Source organism: Fusarium keratoplasticum, chromosome 8 (assembly GCF_025433545.1).
Source record: "Fusarium keratoplasticum isolate Fu6.1 chromosome 8, whole genome shotgun sequence".
Classification (NCBI taxonomy): Eukaryota; Fungi; Ascomycota; class Sordariomycetes; order Hypocreales; family Nectriaceae; genus Fusarium; species Fusarium keratoplasticum.
In genome coordinates this window covers 1,256,199-1,271,973 of record NC_070536.1, presented here as the reverse complement: position 1 = coordinate 1,271,973, position 15,775 = coordinate 1,256,199, and the positions used below count along the sequence as shown (strand labels likewise).

Below are 15,775 nucleotides of genomic sequence, written 5' to 3'. Positions count from 1 at the left end.
ACGTCCTGTCCCGCCCCAAAAAAACAGAAACAAGCATTGTGAAATCCCGTTCAGCCCTATCGTGCGACCGGACTTGGCGTCCGTCTATCCCAAACCATGGCACCACCTGATGTGGCCGCTGCTGGCACTCCAGCTGGGTACGGTCGAGCCTGTACAGCCTGTCAGAGGGCCAAGTGCAAGTGTATCCTGAGGCCTGGAGGTCAAAACTGCGAACGGTGCTTTCGTCTAGGCAAGTCGTGCCAACCAATGACAACTTCACGAAGAAGAGTTGCCAAAAAGACGACGTCTTCGAGAACGGCACAGCTCGAGGAGAAGCTCGATGATCTCGTCTCCATCTTACGTGCAACTCAGTCTGCCAATGGTGCCCATCCACAAACCCCCCCTACCACTACTCCTGGCTCTACTGCGACACATCCTCCTCCCAACTCCTACTGTCCCTCGTCTGTACTTCACACCCCCAGCCGTTTAGACTCGCTAGCGACTGCTGCCACTTCATCCTCGGACAACTTTTCGAGCATGCCCCATGCTTTCGGGACTGCTAGCTCAATAGAAACTCCGATGGAGTCGGCACCGCTTCCCAGCGATGACAGCTACCTGCTTCCGGAACCGACACCGGCAGAGGCAGAGGCCTATCTAGACAAGTTTCGATCTTGGCTACCGAGATTTCCCTTTATGGTCTTGCCTAAAGATCAGACGGCCGAGAACCTCCGCAAAGAGAAGCCCTTTCTATGGCTGTGCATCATGAACATCACCACCACGTCCCACCCTCAGCAAGTGAAGATGAAGGAGCGTGTTCGTCAAGAGGCCGCTCAAAGGGTCATCGTTGACCATGAGAGGAGCATGGATGTTCTTCTGGGACTTGTTTGTTACATTGCTTGGCAAGTTGAACTGATAGCTCCGTCTTTTAGGATGAGCTCTAACATTAAGCAGGGCTACGCTAGTCTCTGGGCCTGGCGCAAGACCCTTCATCATCACATTCTGCCAGCTAGCTGTCACATTGGTTTATGACCTCAGCTTGATGAAGGCCCCGATTGAGGAGCAGTACTTTACAATCTGCTTCAAAATGTGGGGAGGCCGGCCTCCTCCGCCCCGGCTCCGAACCCCGGAAGAGCGGAGGACGGTCGTGTCGCTCTGGTTTCTGACCTCAGTGTAAGTCTCACGTTCTCTTAACTCTCGGCCCGTTACTGACTTGGCCAGAATATCCTCCTTTGTCGGCAAGATGGACACCCTCCGCTGGAGTCCGCACATGGAGGACTGCCTCATAAACCTAGAGAGGGAAAAGGAGCATCCTTCTGACGAGGTGCTGGTCGCCTTTATCAGATACCAGCTCGTTGCCGACGAGGCACAGAAGCTTTTGGTTCGCGATGTCATGGGCGAGTCAAGTCAGGCGCCCACATATGTCTTTAGAAAGGGCCTCCTTAATAGGCTACAGGAGATCCGTGACGGGTTGTCACCAAGCCCAGCTCCGAACAGTATGTGATATCTGCAACTTGTTAGCGAGGTGTACTAACAGAAAGAAGAAGTGCTCGAGGCCCATTCGTTGGCGACCGAGGTGCTGGTCAATTCGGTCGGACTCTTCATGCAGACCATTCCCATGAATCAACGCATTGAAAGCATGTACTCATGCCTCAAGGCAATCAGGGCATGGTACGATGTCTTCTTTAGCATACCGCCTGAAGACCTACCAGGCGCTCCCTTTGCCCTCTATATACAGCTCTCGCAGATTCAAGTTGCCCTATACCGGCTCACAACCTCAGAAGATCCTGCCTGGGACAAGGATCTAGTTCGAAACACCGCCGACTTGCTCGTGCTGCTCGACCAGGTCATCGAATTGTTCACGCGATTGGATACGATATACCCCCTGAGAGCGATGATGGATGAGGATTCGTTGTTCACCAAGGGGGCTATGATCATTCGCAACATCCGCTCTTCGTGGGAACCTATTTTGTCGCGACATCTGGGAAGCACGCCATCATCATCGAGTCAAGTAGTCCCCAGTCGAGCAAGAATGACACCAAATCCGGCCCAGACCTTTATGAATCTTCCAGACCCGAATCTTCTCGACTTCGGGGACATAACATGGATGTCGGACGTCTTTGGGCCGTGGGAGATGTGAGGACATGTCAGCACATGGGGATCGGGACTTTAAAAGAGCACCGAACCCGGCGGGAATGTCTCAGAGGGGTGTTATTTGCCGCGATACCACCCACACTTGGGACCGGGGTTCAAACGGAATCTCCAACTCCGGTCCGCACTCCACACCGGCGTCAACACCACCATGTGCCCCCGATGCCCGGATCAGTAGGCTCCCCCAGCCCTACGAAAATCCCGGTAATGATCTCGGAGATAATTTACATGCCTGAAATGGCGAACCATTCAAATATGTCGGGTTCCCGGCTTGTCTTCAAGGTCCGCCACCTCCTGTCACTTCACTTACATCTCGACACTTGAGTCAAGTCATTACATGTCTTGCCGAGATGACTACGACAATCACCGAAAAGTTGCGGGACGAGCCTCGTGGCAGTGCTGCTGGCCATGAAAAGACCGACTCTCAATCCGATGCCCCTACGCTACATGAGCCGGAGCAAGATGGTGTTGACAGGGCCCCTGGAGATGGTACGCCAAAGGACGAGGAAAAGGAGTGGGTTGTAGGATGGAAGCTCGCGAGTTTAATGATTTCCATTACTCTTGCTGCTTTCCTGATGCTCTTGGATATGTCCATCATTGTTACTGTAAGTGCCCGGTGTTGTGATACATCGTGTACTTGATCTAACCCAAATCCAGGCCATCCCTCAGATCACGTCCGATTTCCACTCGCTACAAGACATAGGATGGTATGGCAGTTCATACAATCTTGCCAGGTACGCACATTCTTTCTCAAAGTTGGTCAATTTGGCTCACATGTAATAGCGCTGCTCTACAACCCCTTTCTGGCAAACTATACACATACTTCAACACAAGGGTAAGAAGGCCACCACCCATCAACTCATACGACACCTAACAGTCTTCAGTGGCTCTTCCTGGGCTTCCTGTTCCTCTTCGAGCTAGGGTGTCTTATTTGTGGCGTCGCCCAAAACTCCATCACGTTGATCATGGGACGAACCATTGCCGGCATTGGCAGCTCGGGAATCCAAAACGGAGCACTCACCATGATTGCGGCCTCGGTCCCTCTGCATAAGCGCCCTGCTTTGGTAGGAATCCTCATGGCTGGTGCTCAACTTGGCTTGGTTATTGGACCTTTGCTTGGTGGTGCGTTTACCGAGTACACAACTTGGCGATGGTGTAAGTGTCCCCTGTCCAGACTACTGGATAGAGAAAATATTCTGACTTGTTATCTAGGCTTCTACATCAACCTTCCGATCGGCGCCGTCTGTACTGCTCTCATCTTGTTCGTCCATGTTCCTGATCGTCGAGTCCAAACCACCGATACGGCCCGCCAGATCATCACCTCCAAGCTCGATCTCACCGGATTCGTCCTATTCGCCCCTTTTACCGTCATGTTCCTGCTCGCCCTCCAGTGGGGCGGCATCGACTACTCATGGGACTCTGCCACCATCATCGGGCTGTTTTGCGGTGGTGGTGCTCTTTTCGCCATCTTCATGTACTGGGAGTACCGGGTTGGCGATGGCGCTATGATTCCTATCCCCGTCATCCGGACGAGGCAGGTCTGGACTGCGTGTCTGACACAGCTGTTTCTCTTCTCCACCATCATTGTGGCTTCGTACTATATGCCCATCTACTTCCAGTCCATCAAGGAGGCGACGCCGTTCGAAAGTGGTGTCGATATGCTTCCCAGTATCCTTAGCCAGCTGGCAGCTGCTATCTCGAGTGGTTTTCTTGGTGAGTTACCTCTCCTTTCCAGATAACGTAACTATAACTAACACATTATTAGCTCAAAAAGTAGGATACTATCTGCCCTTTGCTACCACGAGTGCAGTACTCTCCGCTGTCGCCAATGGACTGTTCAGCACCATGGGCCCCCATACTCGAACCGCCACTTGGGCCGGTTACCAGATCCTGGCTGGTTTCGCTCGCGGATTGGGCATGCAGATGTCCATCATCGCAGTACAAGCTCACACAAGCCCCGAGATGACCTCAGTCGCGACCGCAGTTCTGGTTTTTTCCCAAACTTTTGGCGGAGCCATCTTTGTCTCCATCGCCAACGTCATCTTCAACAACAAGCTCCACGACGAGCTCGTCTCACGACTTCCAAACCTCGACGTGAATAAAATCATCGACGCGGGTGCCTCTGGTGTTCGACAGGTTGTGTCAACAAAGGATCTCCCCGAGGCTTTGATGTCTTACTCCAATGCTGTGAACGCAACCTTTTACCTCGCTGTGGCAGCGTCTTGTGCCATGTTCTTTACTTCGTTTGGTATTGGATGGAAGGATATTCGGAAGAAGGCTCCTGCAAAGGTGGGAGATGCTTAGATTTTGGATAATTTTTCTTGTATCATTTGGGATCATTTTGGGTATTCATGGCGAGCACAGGCTGCTTCTCGCATTATTACAACATTGATAAACGGCGTTGGTTTGGAGGCGGATTGACAATCCCAACTTTAGAACAAACTACAAATACTTTAGATAATCTCATATGATGGAACTTAATAATATGGGGCATTAATCCTAATGTTTTTATTGTTTCAGGGCCTCTTTACCTGGTACTTCATTCCGAGATACCTCAAGATGAAAAAAGTCATTATGAAAGTATAGGGTAGCTAGCTTGCGAACAACCATTCACGGATGCACAGGTTTGCGGCTCAGGCACCTAACTCATTGTCACACTTTCACCTCAAATCAGCATCACTTGCTTCTTATCCTCTCATCTCATATATCAGACTACTTGGATATTCGACCGGCTTAACACAATCATTTGTCACCATGAACCGACCGAACCGGCCTCGGAACCGCCAACCTCGCCCACCCCGGCAAAACCAGAACCAGAACAGGCAGGGCCAGAACAACCAGCGAGGGTCATCATCTCGGGCACCAGCGACACCACAGCAAGCAGCCGGCACAGTCCCCACTGTCCAACAAGTCGTCCCCGGCGCATCCGTATTCATCATTTTGAAAGAGGACCAACCGACAGGCGAAGAGACACAGGGCATAGTACAGGACATCCTCACGAGAGGCAATCACCCGCGGGGCATAAAAGTGCGTCTGCGCGACGGCCAAGTGGGCAGGGTGCAGCGGATGGGCAATAGTTCAGCTGCAGCAGAGGACACTGGAGCAAAGGCAACGCCGTCTTCAAGATTCACGATGCGGTATACCGACGTGCGGAGGGATGACGAGTTTGCGTCGGAGCCGCCGCCGAGAAGCTTGGCGGATTTCATGCCAGACTTGGATGAGAGGCTAGGGACTGCGCCCAGTGGTGTCGAGGCCGTCAAGTGTCCGTTTTGTGAGGACTTTGAGGGGGATGAGACGGCTGTTACGGTTCACATTGACCGTGAACATTTGTCATGAGTTGGGAGCTTTTACAATCTGTTGCAATCTGGATAAACTGTGTCTTCTTGAAAGGAGAGTGATGACTGGATTTTGAGCTTATGGACTGTCAATAGTCAGACGGCTATGAAAACGAGCACTGAGAGCAGTTGCTGAGGCTTTTAGGCGAATGTGGCTGAGACAGACAGCTGTGTTTCAGCAGGACGACTCGGCATTTCGTTGTCTTTGCCAACTGAGGCTTGGTGAATGAGTGTCGTTGTCGCGTGCAGCATTTGGATGGGGAAAAGTGGCTGGTTGGTGAAGCATGGATGAGCCACATGGAGCTTTGTTGGACAAACATCTACTTTGTTGATGAATCATGTTGATTGCGTTGCTTGCTCCGTCGACAGTGAACGAAGGAATTCAGCTGACCAATTGGGTCCAGTTCTTAACGGTGAATCTCCTGGTCTTGATGTATGGACGGATTTCCCCTATTGGAGATTGGTGTCGGGCTGTTCAATAGTTTCCAGTTTCTTAAAGTGCAGCCTGGAGCTTCTCAGGAGCTGCACTTTATGCATGTGGATGACGTCGCGTGTTGATTTGCACAATGATTCACTGTAGACCATGTGCTCTGTACTCTGAGAAATACTGTGAATACCTCTCGAGGTTAGTGATAAAGATTAAACCCATCCAATTGTTTCAATAATCATGCATTTGGCTGTTCTCCTGGACCTCAACTCTTGTCTTCGCACCCACGTCACTGCCTATTTTAAGCCTCCCCCTTTTCGCCAGCATCTCCAGAGCAAGGTCAATCTCGCCCGGAGCGGAACATTGTGGCTTCCCGTGGAAATCATTGGCTCATCTCCTGAAATAAGCTGTCAGCAGCTGACGGCCAGTGGAGGCCAGGTTGCCAGGCACGAGCACCAAAACTACCTACCTACCCTAGCGAGGGTACGTACCGAGTGGATACCCATTCACTGCGAGCCTGCAGCCCAAGGACCAAGGCTAGCACCTGCCCTGGACGGTCCGTCGCCTTTGAGCCTGCCCCCGGCCGAGAACAGAACAGGTAACGTAACCCAAAAAGTGACGGGACCTCCTGCTTTGCTTGCTCTCTCCTTTCCTACCAAACAAACCCTCCATCTCCATCTCTCCTCCTCCCCGCCACGACGACGACGACATCGCCTGCATCATCACCGGCAGCTGACGGATAATCGCGAATCTCACGTCGTCATTCTTTCTTTTCTTACCGATCCTTTTCGCGCCTGCGCCCTTTGTGCTTTCCTCGATCGCCTCGTGCATCCATCTGCTCCGCCCGTGCCACGCGGCGCATGGAAGCTTCTACATCGACCTTTGAAGGACGCTCCCACGCAATCGCTGGCAGTCGATCCGAGATCGACTCCAACTTATCGTCGACCCTTTCCTTTGTCCCCAGTCGAGCTTAGGAGTATCGATTTGACGACGGTCCCTTTTACCTGATAATAGGCCATACCGGCATCATGGCGCCCCTACCCATCAAGTTTCAGGAGCTTGTCCAGCTCGCCAACGTCGGCGTGGACACTCAGAGCATCGGCTTCAACTCCTGCGTACGTCCCTGCATCGGCGCCTAATCAACCGTGAGCTAACCCCGAGCTAGACACTCGAGTCCGACTCGTACGTCTGCGTGCGAGAAAAGAAGAGCGAGGCCGCCCAACCCGAAGTTGTTATTATCGAGCTCAAGAATGGTAACAATGTTACTCGTCGGCCAATCAAGGCCGACAGTGCCATCATGCACTGGAACCGACAAGTCATTGCCCTCAAGGCTCAGTCTAGGACACTCCAGATCTTTGATCTCGAGCAGAAGAAGAAGCTCAAGTCGTGTACCATGAACGAGGATGTTCAGTTCTGGAAGTGGATCAGCGAGAACGAGCTTGGTCTCGTCACAACGTCCAGCGTCTACCACTGGAACGTCTATGACGCTGGCCAGGACGCTCCCGTCAAGGTCTTTGAGCGTAATGCCAACCTCAACGTGAGCTGCCTTCTGCTACTCTGACGTGTTATCCAGGATCTAACCGTGACAATACAGGGCTGCCAGATCATCAACTACCGAGTCAACACTGATGGCAAGTGGATGGTCGTTGTTGGTATTTCATCGCAGCAAGGCCGCGTGGTCGGTGCCATGCAACTCTACTCTAAGGACCGAGGAATCAGCCAGGCCATCGAGGGTCATGCTGCTGCCTTTGGCACCCTGCGATTGGAGGGTGCTCCCCAAGACACCAAGCTTTTCAGTTTTGCTGTGCGGACAGCAACTGGCGCCAAGCTGCACATCGTCGAGGTCGATCACGCCGAGTCGAACCCAGTCTTCCAGAAGAAGGCTGTCGACATGTTCTTCCCTCCGGAAGCTACTAGCGATTTCCCCGTCGCCCTTCAGATCTCCCAGAAGTACGGTGTCGTCTACATGGTCACCAAGTACGGTTTCATCCACCTTTACGACCTTGAGACTGCCTCGTGCATCTTCATGAACCGAATCTCGAGCGAGACCATCTTCACAACATGCACCGATAACGACTCGTCGGGCATCGTCGGTATCAACCGAAAGGGTCAAGTCCTTTTCGTTACCATCGACGACACCAACGTCATCCCTTACCTCCTCCAGAACCCTGCCAACACCGAGATGGCCATCAAGATGGCTTCAAGAGCTGGCCTTCCTGGCGCCGATAACCTCTATGCTCGTCAGTTCGAGCAGCTCTTCAACTCTGGCAACTACCTGGAGGCTGCCAAGATTGCTGCCAACTCGCCCCGAGGCTTCCTGCGAACCGCCGAGACGATAGAGAAGTTCAAGCGCCTGCCTGCTCAGCCCGGTCAGATGGCCTTCACCCTTCAATACTTCGGAATGCTTCTCGACAAGGGTGCCCTGAACAAATACGAGACTATTGAGCTGGCCCAGCCTGTTCTCCAGCAGAACCGCAAGCACCTGCTTGAGAAGTGGTTGAAGGAGGGCAAGCTGGACTGCTCCGAGCAGCTCGGTGACATGGTTCGCCCCTACGATGTTGGCATGGCCCTCACTATTTACCTGAAGGCCGATGTTCCCCAGAAGGTTGTTGCCGGTTTCGCTGAGACTGGCCAATTCGACAAGATTCTCCCTTACTCGGCCCAGACTGGCTACCAGCCTGATTACATCCAGCTTCTCCAGCACATCACCCGCGTCAACCCCGAGAAGGGCGCCGAGTTCGCCAGCGCTTTGGCCAACAGCGAGCAAGGCCCCTTGGTCGACTTTGAGCGCGTGTGCGACATCTTCCAGGGTCAGGGTCTGATCCAGCAGGCCACTGCCTTCCTGCTCGATGCTCTCAAGGAGAACAAGCCTGAGCATGCTCGTCTCCAGACTCGCCTTCTGGAGATGAACCTGATGCATGCTCCTCAGGTCGCTGAGGCCATCCTGGGCAACGAGATGTTCACTCATTTCGACAAGTCCCGCATTGCCCAGCTCTGCGAGCAGGCCAACCTCCCCCAGAAGGCCCTCGAGCTCTACGAGGACCCCGAGTCTATCAAGCGTGTTATTGTCAACATTCCTGGTTCTCCCAACTTCAACCCTGAGTGGCTGACTACCTTCTTTGGCAAGCTCTCTGTTGAGCAGTCTCTGGACTGCCTCGATGCCATGATGAAGAGCAACATCCGCCAGAACCTGCAGTCTGTTGTGACCATCGCAACTAAGTATTCCGATCTTCTCGGGGCCGTTCGTCTGATCGACCTCTTTGAGAAGTACAAGACTGCTGAGGGTCTCTTCTACTATCTTGGTAGCGTCGTGAATCTGTCAGAAGACCCCGATGTGCACTTCAAGTACATCGAGGCTGCCACTAAGATGGGCCAGTTCAACGAGGTCGAGCGGTTGTGTCGCGATAGCAACGTGTACAACCCTGAGAAGGTGAAGAACTTCCTCAAGGAGGCTAAGCTCCCCGAGCAGCTTCCTCTGATCATTGTCTGCGACCGCTTCAACTTCGTCCATGACCTGATTCTGTACCTCTATCAGAACCAGCAGTTCCAGGCCATTGAGTCGTATGTTCAGCGTGTCAACCCTAGTCGAACTCCTGAGGTTATTGGCGGTTTGTTGGATGTCGACTGTGACGAGAACATTATCAAGCAGCTCTTGACCACTGTGAACGCCCAGTCGATCAGCATTGATCAGTTGGTTTCCGAGGTCGAGACACGAAACCGACTCAAGCTTCTACTGCCCTTCCTCGAGGCTACCCTCCAGGCTGGCAACACGCAGCAGGCCGTGTTCAACGCTCTTGCCAAGATCTACATCGACTCCAACAACAACCCTGAGAAGTTCCTCAAGGAGAACGACCAGTACGATACCCTCACTGTTGGAAAGTACTGCGAGAAGCGAGACCCCAACCTGGCCTATATTGCCTACTCTAAGGGCCAGAATGATCTGGAGCTCGTCAACATCACCAACGAGAACTCTATGTACAGAGCTCAGGCTCGATACCTGCTTGAGCGTTCTGACAACCAGCTTTGGGGATTTGTGTTGAGCGAGAACAACATCCACCGCCGCTCCGTTGTCGACCAGGTCACTGCCACGGCTGTTCCTGAGGCCAATGACCCTGCCAAGGTGTCCGTGGCTGTGTCTGCCTTCCTTGAGAACGATCTTCCCCTCGAGCTTATTGAGCTTCTCGAGAAGATTGTTCTGGAGCCCTCACCTTTCAGTGACAATGAGAACCTTCAGAACCTGCTTCTGTTCACCGCTGCCAAGGCTGACAAGGCTCGTGTGATGGACTACATCCACAAGCTCGACAACTACAATGCCGACGATATTGCCGCCTCCTGCATTGAGGTTGGTCTCTTTGAGGAGGCTTTTGAGATCTACAAGAAGGCCGATAACAAGTCTGCCGCCGTCGATGTCCTCATTGACAACGTCGTCAGCATTGACCGTGCCCAGGCTTATGGTGAGGAGGTTGACCTGCCCGAGGTCTGGAGCAAGGTCGCCAAGGCCCAGCTTGATGGTCTTCGAGTCGCCGACGGTATTGAGTCCTACATCAAGGCTGAGGACCCCAGGAACTACCTTGAGGTCATTGAGATCGCCACCCACGCCGGCAAGAACGAGGAACTTGTCAAGTATCTCCGTATGACTCGCAAGACTCTCCGTGAGCCTGCCATCGACACGGCTCTTGCTTTCTGCTATGCCCGACTCGACCAGCTCAGCGAGCTCGAGGACTTCCTCAGAGGCACCAATGTCGCCAACATCGAGGAGTCTGGTGACAAGGCTTACGAGGAGGGTCTCTACGAGGCCTCCAAGATCTTCTACACCAGCATTTCCAACTGGGCCAAGCTGGCCACCACCTTGGTCCACCTCAGTGACTACCAGGCTGCTGTCGAGTGCGCCCGCAAAGCCAACAACATCAAGGTGTGGAAGCAGGTGCACGAGGCTTGCGTGGAGAAGAAGGAGTTCCGATTGGCTCAGATCTGCGGTCTCAACCTGATCGTCGACGCTGAGCAGCTCCAGACTCTGGTTAAGGAGTACGAGCGCAACGGCTACTTCGATGAGCTCATCAGCCTTCTCGAGCAGGGTCTTGGCCTTGAGCGTGCCCACATGGGCATGTTCACCGAGCTGGGCATTGCTCTCTCCAGGTACCACCCCGACCGCCTCATGGAGCACATCAAGATCTTCTGGTCTCGTATGAACATGCCAAAGATGATCAAGGCCTGTGAGGAGGCAAACCTCTGGCCTGAGCTCGTCTTCTGTTACTACCACTACGACGAGTTCGACAACGCCGCTCTTGCTGTCATTGAGCGGCCCGAGAACTCTTGGGACCACCAGCAGTTCAAGGAGATCGTCGTCAAGGTTGCCAACCTGGAGATCTACTACCGCGCTATTAAGTTTTACGTGGAGCAGCACCCATCTCTGCTCACCGATCTCCTGGCCACCCTCACTCCTCGCATTGATGTCAACCGTGTTGTCAAGATCTTCCAGAAGAACGATGACCTTCCTCTCATTAAGCCTTTCCTCCTCAACGTGCAGTCACAAAACAAGCGTGTGGTGAACGAGGCTGTCAACGACCTTCTCATCGAGGAAGAGGATTACAAGACTCTTCGCGACTCTGTCCAGAACTACGACAACTATGATGCCACTGAGCTGGCCAACCGCCTGGAGAAGCACGACCTGATCTTCTTCCGCCAGATCGCTGCCAGCATCTACCGCAAGAACAAGCGCTGGGAGAAGTCGATTGCTCTGTCCAAGCAGGACAAGCTGTACAAGGATGCCATCGAGACTGCTGCTCTGTCCGCCAAGATCGATATTGTCAGCGACCTCGTTCAATACGTAAGTTTCTCACTCAACTTTTGGAGATCCACACTAATAACTTTAGTTTGTCGACATTGGCCACCGCGAATGCTACACTGGCATGCTCTACGCCTGCAATGAGCTCATCCGACCTGACCTCGTCCTTGAGCTCTCTTGGCGCCACGGCCTCATGGACTTCTCCATGCCTTACATGATCAACCTTCTCTGTCAACAGACTAAGGAGCTCGCCACGCTCAAGGCTGACAACGAGGCCCGCAAGGCCAAGGAGAAGGAGCAGGAGAAGACGGAAGACAACACCCCCATCCTGGGCGCTTCTCGACTCATGATCACTGCTGGGCCTACCGGCATGGGCTCCAGCCCCTCGCCTGCGCCTTACGGTCAAGCCAACGGCTTCGCACCGCAGCCCACCGGCTACGGCTACTAGACGCAGGTACCGGTGTGGCCTTGCCTTCCCACCTACAACATGCCAGTTTTTGCGCCTCTTGGTGGTCAAGGCCATCAGCGAAAGGCCTCGCAAGCATCAAGATATGAGGGCTTGCGCGACCCTAGGGGATTCAGATAATAGTTCGGACTCGTGATCCTGTAATCATAGTTGGCCTCTACTGCGAGACGCGAGTGAGGCGTTTGGAGGAGAATTTGAGCGCATGGGACTCAAGGATCTGCGGTAGACTTGAGGATGTTTTGTTGGCATTAACTAAATCTTGCAGTCGGGGACACATATCCGTGCTGCTGTATGTTGTATGATAGTACATTGATTTTCCTAGTTTGCTACTTGACTGTACCTTATCCAATTCCGTGACAACGCCGTGATACTATAATAATTACAAGTACGCTATACGAGCGAGGCTCCATCAAATCATTCAAATGTAAAAAAGCCCGTTATTCGAGCACACGCTGGAACAGCTCTAAACCAATGCCTGGGGGCCCATATGACGCTTTTCCTTCTCGACTGGATCCTTGTGTGGCTGGGGATTCGAGACCTTGAGCCACTCGCCGTTGAAGGCGTTGATGAGCCAGTTTCGGAGTTCTGAAAGCTGTTAGATATTTGTTGAAGGAGACTTTCGAACGGGGACTTACTATCGTAAACAATGCGGTTGCCATTGTGGAAATAAATGCTATGGTCACTGTCTGGGAAAACATGAACATCATAGTTCTCAACGCCCGCAAGATCAAGATCATCAAGCAGGGTGAGCGAGTTCTGGAAGTGGACATTGTCATCTGCAACACCATGCATGAGGAGGAAGCGCTTGTTCTGCCCGAGGGCGGTGGCGTTGGCGACCTTGGACAGGTCGTAGCCGTCGGGGTTGTCCTGGGGTGTGCGCATGTAGCGCTCCGTGTAGATGCTGTCGTAGAAGCGCCAATCCGTAACAGGGGCGACGGCCATGCCGTAGCTGAAAGTCCGGCCGGCATCCTGCTCAAGAGTCTTGAGGGTGGTGAAGCCGCCATAGGACCAGCCCCAGATGGCGAGGCGCTCGGCGTCGACGTAGGGCCGGGATGCAAAGGAAGCGGCGGCGGCGATGTGGTCGTGAGACTCATGGACACCGAGCTTGGAGCGGACCGTAACGCGGTGCTTGCGGCCGAGGAAGCCGGTGCCACGGGGGTCCACGGTGATGACCAGGTAGCCCAGGGCAGCGGCGACGTAGGCCTGGAAGTCGACGGCGAAGCGCTTGGTGACGGACTGGGAGCCCGGGCCCGAGTACTGGTGGAAGAGGACGGGGTACTGCTTCTTAGCATCGAAGTGAGGCGGGCGGCGCTCGACGTAGTTGACCTTGACACCGTCGTCGAGGTCCAAAGTGCCGTACTTGAGGATGGGAAGCTCGTGGCGACGGGCGCGATCGGCGAGCTCAGCGTTGTCCTCGATGATGCGTTCGTACGAAGAAGCGCTCACCGGTGTCGAGATGACCTTTTGTGTAGGAATCTTGGGGCCGCGGTAAGATAGGAAGACGAAGCCGGCTCCCTTGGAGAAGGAAGCGTCATAGTAGGCCTCCGTCTTGGGGTCCGTCAAAGCTTGGAGGTCGCTACCGTCGAGCTTAACCGAGTAGACGTGACGCTGGATGGACGACTCCTTTGCGGCGACGAAGTAGACAAGGTTGTTTGCGAGATCCACAGCCGAGGGCGCATCGTCGACCTCCCACTTGCCCTCTGTGAGCATGATGGGCTCGGAGTTGTCAAGCGGCGTGAAGTAGGCAAGATGGTCATAGCCCTCATGAATGACAGAGTCGACGTATCCATCGTGCTCACGGCCATTCTTAGGATCGGCAGGGATATAGGCCATCTTGTGAGAGATCTCGAACCAACCGCCGTCAATCTCATCGACGTTGATGGTGTTGATAGTCTTGCCCTTGCGAGAAGGAACGTCTACGAGGACAACCTTGAGAATGTCGCTGACACGGTTGGTCTGCTTGACGATGGCCTTGTCACCGGCCCAGAGGAGGTTGTTAATGATACGGTCATCATCAGCAAATGCGCCGTCAATCTCGACAGAGAAAGTGTCCTTCTTGCCAATGTCGTAAAACTGCAGATCCACGACCGGGTTGTGGGCACCAGCCTTGGGGTACTTGATCTGTTCCACCTCGGGATATGCCTCCTCACCCTCCTCAGGGGTTGTGCCACTTGGACGCTCAATGAAGAATTGAACGGGATACTCAGGGACGCCTGTCTCGTTGGTGCGGAGGAAGGCCAGGTACTTGCCATCGTCGGACCACCAAGTAGCGCTGCGTCCGCTGAAGACTTCTTCCTCATACACCCAGTCAGGAATACCGTAAAAGTACTCAGGGCCGCCATCCTTGGTGATCTGGGTAACGCCCTTGTCACCTGTCAGGCGGCGGATGTAGAGGTTGTTCTCCCTGGTGAAGGAGACGGCGTCGCTCTTGGGGCTCCATGAAGCGAGCTGGATTCTGGCATCGACTTGGTCCGGGACGAGAGGCTCAGCCTCTTGGGTCTCGACGTCGAGGACAAAGTAGATGGCGCTAAAAGAGTGTCGCCAGTTCTTCTTCCGGGAGACACCGAGGAGGACCTTGGTTAGGTCTGGGCTGGGTTCAGACCACTGAGGGGAGTACTGCTTGCCGTTGTATTCAAAAAAGGGGTTCTCCATGAGAGTGCGAGAGTTGGAAGCCTTGGTCTTTGCGTCATCGCGCGTCGCAACATTCTTGTCACTGCGAATATCCTCAACGACGATGTAGGGTTTGTTACTGGCCCCGACCTCGAGAAGCAGGCCGTCCTCTCCCTTGGGGCCGGCGATCCAGCTAATGCTATGGTACTTGGGCGACCAGGTACCGTCGAAAAGCTGGTCCATGGAAAGAGACTTGCCCGAACCACGCGAATTGGCATCCGGATCGTGCTCGGTGTCACTCTCGTGATGGTATGAACCCGATGCGATAAAGATGCCGAGACCGGCGAGCCATCCACCGATAAAGACGACGGCGACAATGATCAGAATCCGTCGCAATCCCTTGTCCATGGGCTCACGGTGAAGCGAAGCCCCAGGACCGAGGAACGGACCCGTCTCAAGGTCATCATCGTCCCTGAGGGGATCCTCATCGTCGAGGGCGCGAGGGTCCTTCTCCTTGTCCTTGTCGGCGTCCATCTCTGTCTTTTCCTGTATTCTCTCAAATACGAGGCTCGTGGTGGAAACCGAGGAAAGCGAATCGTCCGAGTAGCGACGGTCGCCCTCAGGGGATAATGCCGACGACATTGTTCAAAGGGTGGTTTTGTTGATTGACGTGATGTGTGACACGCGGCCGTGGAGGGATCGGAATCGAGTATTGCGTAGCTACCGACGCGGGCGCTGGAGCATATTGCCGAGGAAAGGCGGGAAGGAACGTTGGTAGGAAAAAGAAAACAACGATTGGCTATAGACAAAACGGTTCGAGGAGCCTGTCTGTCTATCTATGGAAGCAAAAGAAGGAAAAGAAAATGAGGCGTTGATTTCGAACTCTATCGGGGAGTCAATAGCTGATACGAGGGGGTCGTCAATCAATACACGGAGCTCGTGCTTGGTTGCTCTCTTTGGGGAAAGCTCATGATGACATAAGCCACCTACACACGCGCGCGGAGGCGCTTATTGAAATGACTGAT

General features: G+C 53.7%; 5 protein-coding genes across 5 annotated transcripts; 4 read left to right on the top strand and 1 right to left on the bottom strand.

The window, feature by feature from the left end:
* Window positions 1-96: 96 nt before the first annotated feature.
* NCS57_01021900 (uncharacterized protein) lies at window positions 97-2,116 on the top strand (the record flags this gene model as incomplete). The annotated part of the gene is made up of 4 exons (XM_053059969.1): window positions 97-878; window positions 931-1,149; window positions 1,198-1,472; window positions 1,518-2,116. 4 exons carry the CDS (start codon window positions 97-99, stop codon window positions 2,114-2,116), a joined length of 1,875 nt encoding a protein of 624 aa, XP_052910363.1.
* Window positions 2,117-2,453: 337 nt separating this feature from the next.
* NCS57_01021800 (MFS domain-containing protein) lies at window positions 2,454-4,431 on the top strand (the record flags this gene model as incomplete). Its single annotated transcript, XM_053059968.1, has 6 exons — window positions 2,454-2,732; window positions 2,785-2,861; window positions 2,911-2,962; window positions 3,012-3,282; window positions 3,340-3,840; window positions 3,893-4,431. The coding sequence occupies exons 1-6, from the start codon at window positions 2,478-2,480 to the stop codon at window positions 4,429-4,431; spliced, it is 1,695 nt and encodes a 564-aa protein (XP_052910362.1). The 5' UTR covers window positions 2,454-2,477.
* Window positions 4,432-4,803: 372 nt separating this feature from the next.
* On the top strand, window positions 4,804-5,463 carry NCS57_01021700 (uncharacterized protein; the record flags this gene model as incomplete). The annotated part of the gene is made up of 1 exon (XM_053059967.1): window positions 4,804-5,463. Exon 1 carries the CDS (start codon window positions 4,882-4,884, stop codon window positions 5,461-5,463), a length of 582 nt encoding a protein of 193 aa, XP_052910361.1. The 5' UTR covers window positions 4,804-4,881.
* Window positions 5,464-6,917: 1,454 nt separating this feature from the next.
* On the top strand, window positions 6,918-12,122 carry NCS57_01021600 (Clathrin heavy chain; the record flags this gene model as incomplete). The annotated part of the gene is made up of 4 exons (XM_053059966.1): window positions 6,918-7,004; window positions 7,055-7,426; window positions 7,484-11,716; window positions 11,763-12,122. 4 exons carry the CDS (start codon window positions 6,918-6,920, stop codon window positions 12,120-12,122), a joined length of 5,052 nt encoding a protein of 1,683 aa, XP_052910360.1.
* Window positions 12,123-12,603: 481 nt separating this feature from the next.
* NCS57_01021500 (putative dipeptidyl-aminopeptidase B) lies at window positions 12,604-15,392 on the bottom strand (the record flags this gene model as incomplete). Its single annotated transcript, XM_053059965.1, has 2 exons — window positions 12,604-12,725; window positions 12,776-15,392. The coding sequence occupies 2 exons, from the start codon at window positions 15,390-15,392 to the stop codon at window positions 12,604-12,606; spliced, it is 2,739 nt and encodes a 912-aa protein (XP_052910359.1).
* Window positions 15,393-15,775: the final 383 nt, after the last annotated feature.